Below are 13687 nucleotides of genomic sequence, written 5' to 3'. Positions count from 1 at the left end.
GAACACATATATATCCCTTTCTTTTTTTTTTATCCAGCTTATAAATGCGCTAGGGGATTGGTGGTGGATTAGCGTTTGCTTACAGCAGGATAATAATGCGGGATAATGAAAGTATATATGGTAATATTCTCCTTTAATTATTCTTAGGTGGTTGATCAACGGTGTAGCATTATAAATGTCAAGTGTAATCAGAGAGGGCCACTGCCACTCTTTAATATATAAAGGAATATGAAAGCTATTTGTTTTAAACAGTCTTGTGTACTTATTTAAATCCGTCCCAGCCTGTTGTGGGTTCAGATCCCGTAGACGCTCTGTTTATTCGTGTGGCTCTCCTGGCTCTGAGTGACACCAGGTTCAGCAGTCTCTCTAGCTCGTCACCAGAACCTGCCAGAGTGCTGGAGCCGAGTCCTCCGCGATCCTCCTGTGATTCCCTCCACTCTCCTGTCTGTAAATCCCACGCCCTGAGGGGGGGCAGAAGTTGAGCTGGGTGCAGATTGAGGCCTGGGGGGCTTGATGGGTATCCCTCGTAGGCTCGTCTGGTTGGGGGTAGAGTGTCATAAAGGCTCTCTGTGTCTTCGTTTTGCTCTGCGTCGTGGCTGCACTCTCGGTATTCCTCGTAAACAGGCGAGGAGCTGTCTTCACAGCTGTCATGGCCGTGCAACTGCTGACGGTCTCTGTGGTCCTGGCGCGCTCCCATGTCCCTGCTCCGGTTGCCTGTCTTCTTTCCTTCCCCGTCGTGCCTCCTCTTTTCTTCTCTGTCCAGGATGCGTTTCCTCTCCCACTCACCCGACTGATTCCTCTCCCACTGGAAGGTCCTCCTCCCGGTCTCCCGTCCCCGCTCTTGGCCCCTGTCACTGCTATAGCCCATCACTCTGTAATCCAGCTGGAGAGAGCGCGTGCTGCCTCCTCTTCTGATGTTCTGGGCGTCACTGAGGTCAAAGTGGGATCCCACCTCTGGCGGACGCAGACGTGATGGTGACAACCAGCTCGAAGTCTGGCAGGAAGACTCCCAGCGGTATGCTGAAAGGAAGAGGACAAAGACAGTCAAGAAGAATAAATCTCTTTAAACAGTTTGGAATAGTTTCAGAGACAAATAGTATGTTTTGTAATGGAAGAAGTTAAGGGAGTTAAGAAAGCAATCTGCTTTAACGTATTGTGTAAGGAGCCTGAGGCTTTATTCCCTGGACAAACTATTGCTGCCAAATCACTAGAAGTATGTATGTGTTTGTTATGTTACAAACAGCCTCTCTGTATTGCACAGTGTGAGCGAGAATGAGATTATCTATCTAAGAGGAGAGCGGGCAAAAGGTGGCACATCAATAAATCACTTCACTTATAAAACAAGAGTATCATCGCAATCTTATCTACAAGAGGTACGCAAGGTGACACCAGTGAATATGCTTTGGCGCATCAGTTACTGGAGCGACTGATCTGAAGATGTTCACGGTTACTCACAACACCGCCGACTGCGTCTTTGCCCTGCTAAGGCCACAGCAGCCAAGCCTGGGTGTAAAACAACAAACATGAGGTGCCAGGATCTGGAATTTGGTGCCACCTTATAAACAAACTTCTTTTCTTAAAAGAAAAAAAAAGTGTCAGCCAGTAGCTGTTACATTAATGAGTAGCCTGTGTGTATTCTCTGGCTTGTTGTGTTTGTTTCTATTTTTCGCCCTGTGAATGGCTTTGTTTCTTACTGTGTCACTACGGGGTTTATTATGTGTTCTGTGGAACTTCTCCCGTGTGTTCATGTGTAATTGCTCCATTTCTCGTTTAGTATTTATTCATGTGCAAACAAAAGCAGTCAACAACAAAATTAAATTTTAAATTTAATTTTTTTTTTTTTAACATTTGAGTTCATGCTGTTAAATGGACTGACACAGAACTCCCCACTAATCCACTACTTCCTACAAACTACAGCATGCTGGTTGCATAATTCATGGTCAGGTTAATGAGCTGTGAGCAAAAAAAAAAAATATCATATTGATGAAGTGAGAGGAGCCAGAGGGGTCACCTTCTGAGTGGTATGGAGAGTACACTTCATTAGCAGTGCTAGCTCCTGGTATATAATGCATGACACATGTGTTGACAGGGATGTCTAATAAGACTGGTGTGCCAGCAGCAAACCACAGAACACGTGGGAGTTCTTCCTTGCATGCCATGCAGCTGAAATGTCCATATTTCTGGTTGTAATAATTTCAAATGAAAGGTTGGGGGGGGTGGGGGTGGATTGGTGGGGTGGGGGGGGGGGGTGTAATATAATATAATGTTCTTACAATCCACAATGTATTCTTTGATGAACTCTACACAAATCTCATCTTTGCTCTGCAGGTGGCGACTTGCTGTCGGTGAGGTGGAAAACAAAACAAATATCTCATGGGACAGGAAGCCTTTGATGATGAAATGCTCCTCTCATAGAAACAACTGAATGCAGAAAGACATGGTGAATCATAACATGGAAGACAGCGCACTCGATAACGGGAGAGGGAGGCTGGCACAGAGCCATTTAGCACAACGCCCATGCAAGTGAACAGACAAATGCACAAAAACAAAACTCATAACACATCATACGCACAAACACCAGGGGGGAACGCATCGTACACACAAATGTGCATAATCTCACGCAAACTGCAATAATGATGACTGAAAAATCTAGCTCCCATTAGATCATGCCTGTTATGCCTGTTAGAGCATAACAGGCATGAATACGGCTAACCTTGTTATAAATTACACTTTATAATACAATAAAAAACAAAATAATATGTTTGTCCATGTGTTACATTAACACAAATACACTAAATCCAATTGGCTTTTTTGGACCAACCATTCCATTCATCACTCAGTTCTCTCTGTCTGAAATAAAGCTTCTTGTGCTTCAGTGGGCTGGCAGCGACAGAGGCATAAACACAGACTTGCTCTGAGTAAGTAATGAAATGCTTTGTAGACCTAGTAAATTACATGCAATTGGCAACAAACAGACTTGGTAACTACAGGACGAGGCAGTGAACACTGGTTTTAAGGCTGCAGGAAACGAAACTGACAAAAACATGGGGATTTTGTAGGATAGAACCAGATCATGACTGCCCTGATATTTGTTTAAGCAAAACCATGCATTAGTTAAGACGACGAAGTCAGTGTTCAGCCTGTAGATGATGCTCCATTTACTGTGAAAAAGGAAGTGTTTGAAGCTGCTTTATCCTCTGCTGTTCCGTGAGGATGTGATGCTCGGCTCAAAGTGCCCCTAAAATCCACCGAGTCCGTCACACAAGGCCGGGGTCAAAGCTTTGCTTGGCTCGGAGCGAGGACCACTACACCCAACTTCACCGAGCTTTGAAAAGTTAGCTTAGCTGAAATGATCTTAATTAAATAATAAATAGTGGGCAGTACGTTGCAAACAGACCTGTGCTGAGAGTATTGTTTTATACAAAGAATATTTTATACTTAGTTTGATAGCACCAGTATCAAAGCCAATCCTAATTCTTTCAAATCCCCCATAAAACCCATTTTGGTTCAGGTTTCAAAAGTTGGAAGTAATTAAACACATAAATCATGATTCGATAACACTCAACTGAGAGTTTTATCGGCTTTTACTGGCTAAGAAAGCAGGAACACTACAGTTTTGAGTGGAAGCCCAATACGTAATTAACAGTATTAATAATTAAACACGACCTATAGTTACAGTCTGAAAATGTGATGAGCAGAATAAGATGAAATGTTGAGCATTCGTCAGACACACTGAATTAACATGCAGCTGCAAATGCTTGTTTGCAAATGTTTCACGAGCTACTTGCTCCAAACACTTGAGGTCCTGATTTTGAACTGTTAAGTTAGTAAGGTCACAATATCGATGTGATATTTATGAATGTTACATGAGAGATTCTGAATACTAACACTGATGTTTCACTGGAGAAGTTTGGCTTTTCTGTTCTGTTCTTTACAGGCCACACAGACACCAGACAGGCCTGACATATTGTTTTTGAAGTCAGTGATGATATTTATATTTGATATCTGTCAATTTGTGTTTTTTAACGTAAAGCCATAATATAAACAGGCATTTGTGATAAGGATCCAATAATATTCGGTTGTTAATGAGATTTAAGCGAGATACTGCGCTCGCACCTTAGCAACCGCATTAGAATTAATGTTGATCAGCTACAGCTCATGCATTCTGCAATTTAAATGATGGAAAGTGACAACGGTGAGAGTGTTTTGCTCTGTGCATTTTGCTAGATTCAAAGTGGAACCATCTGTCAGAAACTTACTCCAGCTGGAAGACAGGAGACATAACTGGAAACTGGGAGACTACATTTACATTCAAAGTCTGGGTAGCAAAAAAAAAAAGAAATGCCATAAACAGAAATGGTAATCTGTGTTGAATGGGGTATGATAAAAACGTATTGAGAGGAAATAATGTAAAGAGCACAAAAGGTTGGATTTCTGGGATCAGAGCTTGAGAAATAAGCCAAAGGGATGGCAAGTTAATAAGATGTTTTTCAGTTGCTTTGCATCTCACTCACCAGGGCTGTTCCGCTGCTGTTCTTTGTCCATGTTTGACACTACAAAGGGAGAGAGAAAGCGAAAGTCAGAGAAAGACTGAGACAAACAACGCAGAAACCAAAGGGGAAAATTTGAAACACAGAGAGATCCAGTGTCAGAAACTGACAAAAATATTGGAAATCTAAGCTGGATGTTTTATTCTGAATAAGAAAAGGGATTGAACAGCAGAGGCTTGGCTGCATTCAGCACATTATATCTTAGTGATACGCCACTGAACAAACACTTTGGCGTCAGGAGACAGACTGAAAAGAGATAGAGGTGTTAACAGAAGATGTTCTTTCATACCTTCACTTTCAATATTATCAACGGCATCATTGACAAGACGTATGACTGTCACTATGGAGGCTAGGCAGAGGAGAGAAAGAGAAAAGAAGAAGAGAAACAATGTCAGTGTGTTTATGAATAGGAGTAAGGTTTCATGTGCTGGGTGTAACCGTATGTGAGCATGTGTGTGCTGTGCACACGTGTAGACAACAGAGGAGGCATGTTAGTCTTGCCAACACGTTTGTTTCCATGTGGTGTGTGTGTGTGTGTATCCTCTATAAGGGAGTGGGAGAGGGATGAGGACTCCTTTCTTTGCAGCTACACTAATTAGAAGGGGAAACAAAGCATCTGCACTGGTTCCCTATCTGAGAAACACACACACCCACACATGCACACACACATGATCATTAGGGAGGATCAATGGTATTGAGTTATCTGGGAAAAAAGACGCCCTATAGAATCCAAGAAAAGGGTTGAAACGGATTTTATTCTTCCACTGAAGGCCTGTGCATTAAGCTCTAATGCATTTGATGAGTACAAGGCGACTGTTCCTGCATTAGGTATTTTTAACTACATCAGTGGTTCCCAGCTTTTTTTTCTTTTTATTAAGCAATGTGTACTTACAGACTGATTTTCACTTGATTGTTTCTTCTGAATAACGTCTAGAGACTTATAGAAACTATAAAGTATTACACAAGAAAAACGCAAAGATTAAGGAATACAGAGTGTGTTGCTTGGTTTTAGCATTAAGAGTTTTACCGTTGTCATCGAAGGACTCAGAAGTGTAGGAACTGAGCGAGTTCTCCTCAGACGTGGAGTCTGAGAGACATGCCACCTCGTCCACCAGCTCTGGCGCAGCTAAAGCACAAACACACACAAACACAGGTACATATTCGTGTTAACAGATTCCACTCAAAATTAAAGGTAAAAAAAACCGTTAAGCCAGTATGAAATCAAAATTTTAAAAGACAAGATAAGATTTTTTTCAAGTCCATCTCAATACAGCACTCACATAACTGTAAGTACATTTTAAAAGCTAATGAATGCTGTAATCATTCCTTCTGTCCATCCTGGCTGTGAAGCGATCTCTATCTGGCATGCCTCCAAGGAAACCGTGCTTCTGCAGTCTGAGTTAGTGGGTATTTTACAGAGTTACAGTCTGTTTAGTGCCTTCTTGATTGAGGCAGGTACTTGATTTAACTAACTTAGGCAGGTGAAGCCTCATATTAACTTTGACTGGACTTTGGTACACATCTTTTCTCAGGATGGGGGACTGCAGGTTTCTCCATATCTTACAAAGGGATCTCTTCACAACCAGGATGGACAGGAGAGATGATTAGATCGACCAAAAACTGTTTGAATACAGCTGTGGACATGAAACTATTGGATTAAGACAAACACAGTCTTAACCACATGTTCATACTTCCATTTGTCCTTTCACTTGTCCTTTCACTTTCTATCCAGCTTGCTATGTTAGGTAAGGAGAGAGTCTAAATGGGTCGCACATAGATTGCAAGGTCACACACATAACTAACAAACCAGTCACACCTAAAGACAGTTTAAGCTGCAGTATATCCAAATTGAAAATTGGCCTGTTCTCAGAGGCTGCCTAACTGCTAAATGGAGAACAGCATTTTAAACAAATCCCAGTGCACCCACTGTGACTCCAGGTCTGCTTATTTAATGCCCTCTCAGCCAGCTGGAGGGGTCATGGAGAGTTACTTCTAGTGTAGCTCAGTGCAGCAGAACAACAGGTACAATGGAAAAACGCAGCCCAAAATAAAGCAGCAGCCACTCATATTAAAAATCTTTAAAAGTTGCTTCCACTGAACCTGACATTTTCCCTGCGCAGACAAGTCTGATTAAATTTTATTTCGAGAACGCTGCCAGCCTTAGTTAACCTTAACCCTTCAGTTAACCTGCATGTCTTTAGAGGCAAACATTTTAAATAAACAGATGCTTCCAAGTCAGTGTGATCCCTGACACTGTTTTCCTCAGCTGAGCTGCTATTTCGAGGGTTGCATTCTTCAAAAATTACTCAGAATTGTCTCTGAGTGAGTGACTGTCAAACAACTGCCAGAGGGCCAGAGCAGGTACTTTTTTGTGTCGCCATGACTTCAAATAACGGCATGTTGCTGTGAAGGCAGTCTACAAGACTGTCTGTTAAACCGAGAGACAGTTACGTTGCTCTACCAGATGCTCTAATCTAGCAGCAATGAAATGGCTGGTTTCACATTACTGTTCAAATTGGGGAGGAGACGCACTGTTATGGGCTCTCAAAACAATTCTATTAGGAATATAAAACTGCTTGGATATTGGAAGCGGCAGCTTTGTTGATGTGATTAAAAGTAACTGTTGGCAAAACTAAAGATGCTTTATGTTTGGAGGTGGAACAAATAGGAAAGAGCAGAAAGAGAAAACGGTTTGCAGACATTCCACAGCCTCTTCTGCTAAATCTCAGTGAGACTTTCAGTGCCAACGTTAATGTGTGAAATTGATTGATCACTGATTTGCATTAAATTCACAGGATTCTTAGTCGTCATTAGATATTTCCTTATTTAAACCCTAACTTTGCCAATTAAAGGCTACTTTCTCACACAGCTGCTTATTTTAGACAACAGGAAATACTGACGCGTTGAGATGTTTTGTTAAACAGGAAAAAAAAATGAGTCTTGCAGAAAAATATGTTTCTATTCCTTAAAGTAAGGCACTGAGAAAAAGGTGTCATTTTGGTATCAGTACCAAAACTAAGGTATTGCACATCTAAAAATTCAGAACTACACCCAGAGCTATTCTGCTGTTTCCTGAAATCCTGCACAGATATGTAACAGATGAAAATAAACGATCATGGACCGCTTTGGTTTCCAGCCCTTTCAGCAGCGCCTGTATATTTACAATCAGGAAACAGCTTTTCCTGTTTTCCAGAAAAACCATTACAAACTATTTGCTAGTGTGCCATGGTTTGTTTAAGAGGCTTTGTGGTTGAGAAAATTTCCTTGTCTGTTCCAAAATGATGCTTTACACTGGACATTCAGTAAGCAACCCTGTCAGGGTTTGGCTATCTTTTAACCAACACCATACTCCAGGACACTAGGTGGTCATGGTCCAATGTGTATGGAACAAGTGAAACGCTCCTGTGTGAATGTGAGCAGTAAGGCAGCACCATCAATCAAACTAAACAGGGAAAGCAGCCACTGGTCTAATTCAGCATGTAGACAACAGGACACTTCTAAATATAACAGAGTTTAAAGAGAAGTATTGTAAACTTTTTTTTTTTTTTTTTTTAATTTTCTTTAGTTCCCATTTATTCTCTTTCCTCAAACATTCATTCATTATTGTGCCAGTGATCACCCTGCCATGTGCCAACAATGGCAGCCACGCCTGAGGTTACGGACCTGACCCCTGCTCTAATCCTACCACTAACACTCTGCCAAACCATATTCTCATCCTGGCACCAAACTTATTAAACCCCTCACACTTTTCTGATTATAAGAGCCATTTAAAAATTACTAACTAAGAAAAAGAAAAGGTCTGTTTGGGCTCCTTTCACTTCTCCCATTATTTTTGTCATTTTTCCACTCGAGACTGTTTACGACATTTTAATTTGAAATATTTATCACCACTAATACTAAACCAAACGCAGGTCTAATCTTAAACTCAGTAACCAAAACATTGAGACAAGCAGCTTTCTGTAATTCGTACTGTAATTGGTACAGTAATAGTTGCAGCATTTGAACTCGATAGCCTCCACTAAGGTTTAAGGACCATCTGCATGAGAGGAACTTCTGTTCCTCTGAGGTTGTCAAAGTTATTAAATCATGAACCTTTGATTAAAGCTACATTTCTTTGCAAAACATCATGAAGATCATTACACTTATTCTGAGACATGCTGTTTTTGAGGGTGCAATTGCCAAAAACTGAGCAATATGGGACCTGATTTGTTCATAAAGTATTTTCCGAGTATTCAATTATTCATTACTTTTCATTTATTCATGATGCAGCAGGTAGTGACAGAAAAACGACCAATATGTTCCCTTATTAGTTAGTATCTCACGTATTGACTTGTGCCCATCTATTGCAATATTCATTATCATACTTGTTAGTGGCTGCTGTGGTGTAAATAAATAACTAAACTGTTTCCAATTGATTAATTAAATTGGCAGTTAACACCGGAGTCATTAACACAATAATCAGGACTGTGGATATAATGGTGAACCCTAGGGGTACACACTTTTCTTTTTTTGTTCATTCACTCAGCAGGGGAGCAAAAAAAAAATAAAAATAATAACCTATTTCCCATTCCCACAGGAAGGAATCAATAATTAACAGGCAGGAAGTTCCCACCACAGGCTGTTTTCTTCAAACAACAGGTCGGACAGAGAATCGAAATATGTGACGTCTACCTTAGCACTGAGATGCAACGTGATTATTTCATTGACAGAGAACAAACTTGAACTGTTCTTGTTGTTGACAGTGGTGGCAGCTAAATATCAGACGTGAAGTTGGATGATCTGACATCTTTGTCTTAGTTTGTTTTCCTCTAATTTGACAAAGGCGCATGTGAAAAAAAAGAAACGGTAGAAAACTTTCTTTCTTTGAGTGGACGTCTTCCTGCTACTTTCATTTTGACTTAACTTTTTTGAGCAAAAGTAGGACAAGAACATAGGACATCAGTTCTGGCTGATTACCCTGACCATTCAAACAGAAGTTCACAGGAGATGTGAGAGAGTTATCCTGATACAAGAGGACATAATTGCCAATTTCAGCAGTGTAACAGAAAAAAAAACAAGTTAAATTATCATGTATTGCTCCCAGGAAGTAAATAGTAGAAATAAAATGAAATGATAGCAAAATAAAAATATTACTTCTTAACCACTCTTGCTTACTCTGGGCCATTTTCTTTGATGTGTGTGATCAAAAGGCATAGATCACTGTGAAATAAGCTCTCACAGCTGAGATGATGGTATGGGTGTAACACAATGAGTTTATGGCCTGTGCCGTTTTGATCAGAGGTTAGAAACTCTGCCTGCATGTGAGTGTGTGTGTGTGTGCACATGGTCGCAGTCTTACCCTGTGGACTGTTATCTCTCTGTGTCCTCTCCAACTCAAAAGCTCTCTGCCCCCATTCCTCCTCTCTCTCATCTCTCACCCTCTCCAGCCCTTCCTCTCTCGTTTCCTCGCCCTCCCAGGACACTTTGTGGGCTGGACTGTGCTCTGAGCGGCAGGCCGACGCTGAAGGGAGATTGGGCGCCACGCTGCACACCGCGATGCCCCGCCTATTGGCCACGCCGCGGACATTGGACATGTCTGAGAGGAAGCTGCTCAGCTACAGAAATATGCAAAACAACACTTGAAGTATGTTTAGTGATATTCTGCTTTTCTTACTGCCAGCAAATTCAAATTGATCCTACTAACAAGAATTTTCTGGACACTGATTTAGCTTATTCCTCTGTGCCTTAGGGCTCCATTGTTGTCCAAAAACAATTAGGAGCACATCAATGAGCAGCACCACTGCACTGGTTAACGCGTCCTTTCATTATAATGAACAATGCACTGTAGTTTGTTTTGAGTCAGTCCCACAGACACCGCTCCTCCACTGCTCCTGAAAATAGTCCCCCAAAAAATAAACCATTTATTCCTGCTTGAGTGACATTTGCCTAAACTGCAGTGCCCAGCTGTTTCAGGAAATGATTTTGTCATTTCGAATCAAAGTAGACAGGAAAATAAATTTCAGTCATAAATACATGCCCATGCATTGATTTACATACCTGACTGCCCTCGCTGGAAGTGGTCCTGTCACCATCTCCACTCCTCATGCCCTGGTTGCTGAGTCCTCCCGGTAAAGGAGAGTGGGCATTCGGACGCACCATGACCTGAGGAGGGCCTCCGGTGCTGCTGCCCACCTCACCATAGGTGCTTGTGGTCCCTGGTGAACCTGATACACGGACAGCTTTAAACTCAATCCCTTCTGCCCCCATGCCAGTCTTATGCAGCATGTAGCTGGTTTCGGTGGAAATAGCTGAGACCCCCATCACAGCTTGACTCCCTGGGCCCGAGTCTGACTCTTTCCTGAATTTGATTTTTTTCCTAAAGGCGATGAAGAGTATGAGGAGGAGAATGATGACAAAGGCAAGGACCCCAATGCCAATTATCTCTCCCGGTCCGACGTAAGACAGGGGCTCTGCCTGGACATCATGGAGAGGAAAATAATGAAAACATGGATACAACTGCATCTCCTGTTCCAAATATAACAGTACGTATTCCAAAAAAAAAAAAAGACCATACCATACACCCCACAAGTACTCTTAGAAAGGAGATCAATCAATTACCATGAGACACTGACTTACTGATATTATGTTGGTGTAAAAATGTAGATTTTGTATCGTTTGATGTTGGATAAATTTATAAATCTACAGATATTTCTGGTCTTGCTTGAATGGGAGAAATGATTGATTCCACAGATTCTGGTTTTAATAGAATACATTAAGAGTAATGGGAACTTTTTTTTTCCCCAGCTTTATTTCCAACGACAGATGACTTCAAATGTCCTTAAAAACAGCAAATAAAGCTAATGTATCCATTAGCTGTGACAGCAGCCTAATGCGTTTTGTTGACTATGGTTCCTTCTCTGCTAATTACAGTCTTCTAGGGAATAATGAAAGCACGTTCCTACTCACAATGTGCAACGTTAATTGAACTTTCAGTCTCAATATAAGGTATACAGTGCACGGCAAAAGTCAAGAGCATGACAACTTCAAATGGAAACTATGATTTACCCATTACCACACTTTCATTCATCTACTGCGGAGACAAAGATAACAAGCTGGAGAATAAACCTTCTGGGAGGCCACTGCACACTCAAAATTCTCAACAGCTTCACCGAGTATGCCAAGTCTAATTAGGAGCAAGCTGAATGCACAAAAAGCTAGTACTTTTTAAATTATGCTTGAGTATATTCTGTAAGATTTCCACCTACAAAAATTCAGTCTCAAGTGTTCATACGATACCTGCGTGTCATCCCCTGGGTCGCCAGGTGTCTGATCATCACAAAACTGACCCTCGTATCCCTCAGAGCAGTTACAGTAGAACGACCCGAATGTGTTAACACACTCCCCTCCATTCCCGCACTCTTCCTGGTCACACTCATTTACATCCTCATCGCAGCTGTACAGGCAAAAAAAAATATATATATATATAATAAAAGATAAGAGTAAGGCAGTGAGTTAAAGACAGAGAAAGAAAATAAATACTTTGGATCTTTCCTTTGCTAAGTGAACAGATTATCTTCATGGATGCCCCTTTTTTTTTGGTTATTCATGTGCTTCTGATTTAATGAAATGGCCCTGAAAGCAAATACCCACCAGAGCAGACACAGATGCATGCACTTTGATAAAGGCGTAAAATTCTGACACAACGTCAGAAACATAATTTTACTCCACACATATATGTGCTCATCTTAGCTTGTCATTTCAAACATGGTTCCCCGCTGTGAAGGAGATAGAAAATACTTGTATTTCTCTCATCAATTATTTTTCATCAAAGATTTTCAAAACACTGCACAAGAGCTGGTCTGATGTAAGAAGAAAAAACATTTCTGAGTGTTGCGGGAGCTTGCTTGTAAAACTATCTAAAGTTTTGATGTAAATGATTAAAGTGCAGAGAGTCGTTAGTCATATTTACTTAACAAGGCTTGGATATGTTGGCCAAGGATATCCACTCTTTAATATTTTAGAAAGTGAATGCTGTAACTTAATTAACAAACTTCATGAATTCAGCAAGTTGTGTCATATTTGAACTATATTTCTGAGTCTCTGATCCAGCTTTTAAAGGGAAATTTTCACAGTTTCAGGGAGTTTTCTGATTTAATATACTTTATTTTATTGTTAAATTGTTAATTTAACTGTTAATTTAACTGTTAGATGCAAATATGTCAGTATGATATTATCGGTTATATAGTGGCAGATTATAGTGTTTGCTTTAGATATGGTTTCATTCTGTTTATCGTTAACTGATAATGATCTGAACAATCTGCTGCCTGAAAACAACAAACTTTAAATTTTTGTCTTAGTTATGACTCAGCGAAATTTAATTTAATCCAAGTTCATCAAAAGCATTTTTAAGATCTTTTTTTTCAAAAGCACAAAGAAAGCAGAACCATTTTCTCCTTTGAGGGAAAACTGCTCTCTAGTGGTGGCTCCGCTGAACAGCCACATGAGCACAGAGGTTATTTCAAAGGCAGTTACTGAGCTGTAATTAAGAACGCAGCTAGAGAGTGATTATAGGCTTTTCTACTGAAATCATACTGGATCAAACTGAAAATAACAATCACAACTTAAAATAACACAGTGGGTGCTGCTGTGCTAATGTGGGCTAATGAGTGTGAGTGTGTGTCTACTACGCATGTTCTTTCATGCTTGAATGTGTATGAGAGGGGAGATGCAGACGTTAATGTGTCTAAATCATCACTCACCGAGCTGTCACTGTGTATATACTGTGTAAACAGGGCACAGAATTTGTCAGCACTGTATGTACAGTCAGTAATTAAGGCTTAAAAGTGTGTGTGTGTGTGTGTGTGTGTGTGTGTGTGTGTGTGATTTCAGGCTATTTTATCTTACATAAGTCCCCCGAGTCCTCTAGGACAGCCACAGAGGAATGCACTGCCGACAGGCTTGCAGTCTCCACCATTCTGGCATGGATTTGGCATGCAGGATGTCAGCTCAGTTTCACAGCGCCCCCCAGTGAAGCCTGCGCTGCAACTGCACATGAAGCCTGTAGTAGAGAGGTTCAATATGTTTCAAATAGTAATGTGTATGATCATAATGTTGATAATTCATTTCAATATTAAATCCTGTTCATATCATGTGATTTC

The 13687-nt window shown here is 40.8% G+C and overlaps 1 protein-coding gene across 2 annotated transcripts in view; it reads right to left on the bottom strand.

Annotated features, from left to right (window-relative positions):
- Nucleotides 1–262: 262 nt before the first annotated feature.
- LOC121190329 (protocadherin Fat 3) overlaps nucleotides 263–13687 on the bottom strand; it is a 56516-nt gene continuing 43091 nt past the window's right edge. The window contains exons 44-51 of one of the 2 annotated variants that reach the window (XM_041050969.1): nucleotides 13434–13587; nucleotides 11826–11982; nucleotides 10563–11003; nucleotides 9889–10144; nucleotides 5578–5676; nucleotides 4840–4899; nucleotides 4515–4553; nucleotides 263–1020 (exon numbers count right to left, since the gene is read on the bottom strand). In XM_041050969.1, the coding sequence (XP_040906903.1) occupies nucleotides 263–1020; nucleotides 4515–4553; nucleotides 4840–4899; nucleotides 5578–5676; nucleotides 9889–10144; nucleotides 10563–11003; nucleotides 11826–11982; nucleotides 13434–13587 (1964 nt within the window). The remainder of the gene's footprint in view (nucleotides 1021–4514; nucleotides 4554–4839; nucleotides 4900–5577; nucleotides 5677–9888; nucleotides 10145–10562; nucleotides 11004–11825; nucleotides 11983–13433; nucleotides 13588–13687) is intronic. The other variant, XM_041050970.1, reaches the window with a different exon arrangement.

This window comes from Toxotes jaculatrix, chromosome 12 (genome assembly GCF_017976425.1).
Source record: "Toxotes jaculatrix isolate fToxJac2 chromosome 12, fToxJac2.pri, whole genome shotgun sequence".
NCBI lineage: Eukaryota > Metazoa > Chordata > Actinopteri > Toxotidae > Toxotes > Toxotes jaculatrix.
Note: the sequence above shows the minus strand (reverse complement) of the source record. Positions and strands in the feature narration are given on the sequence as shown.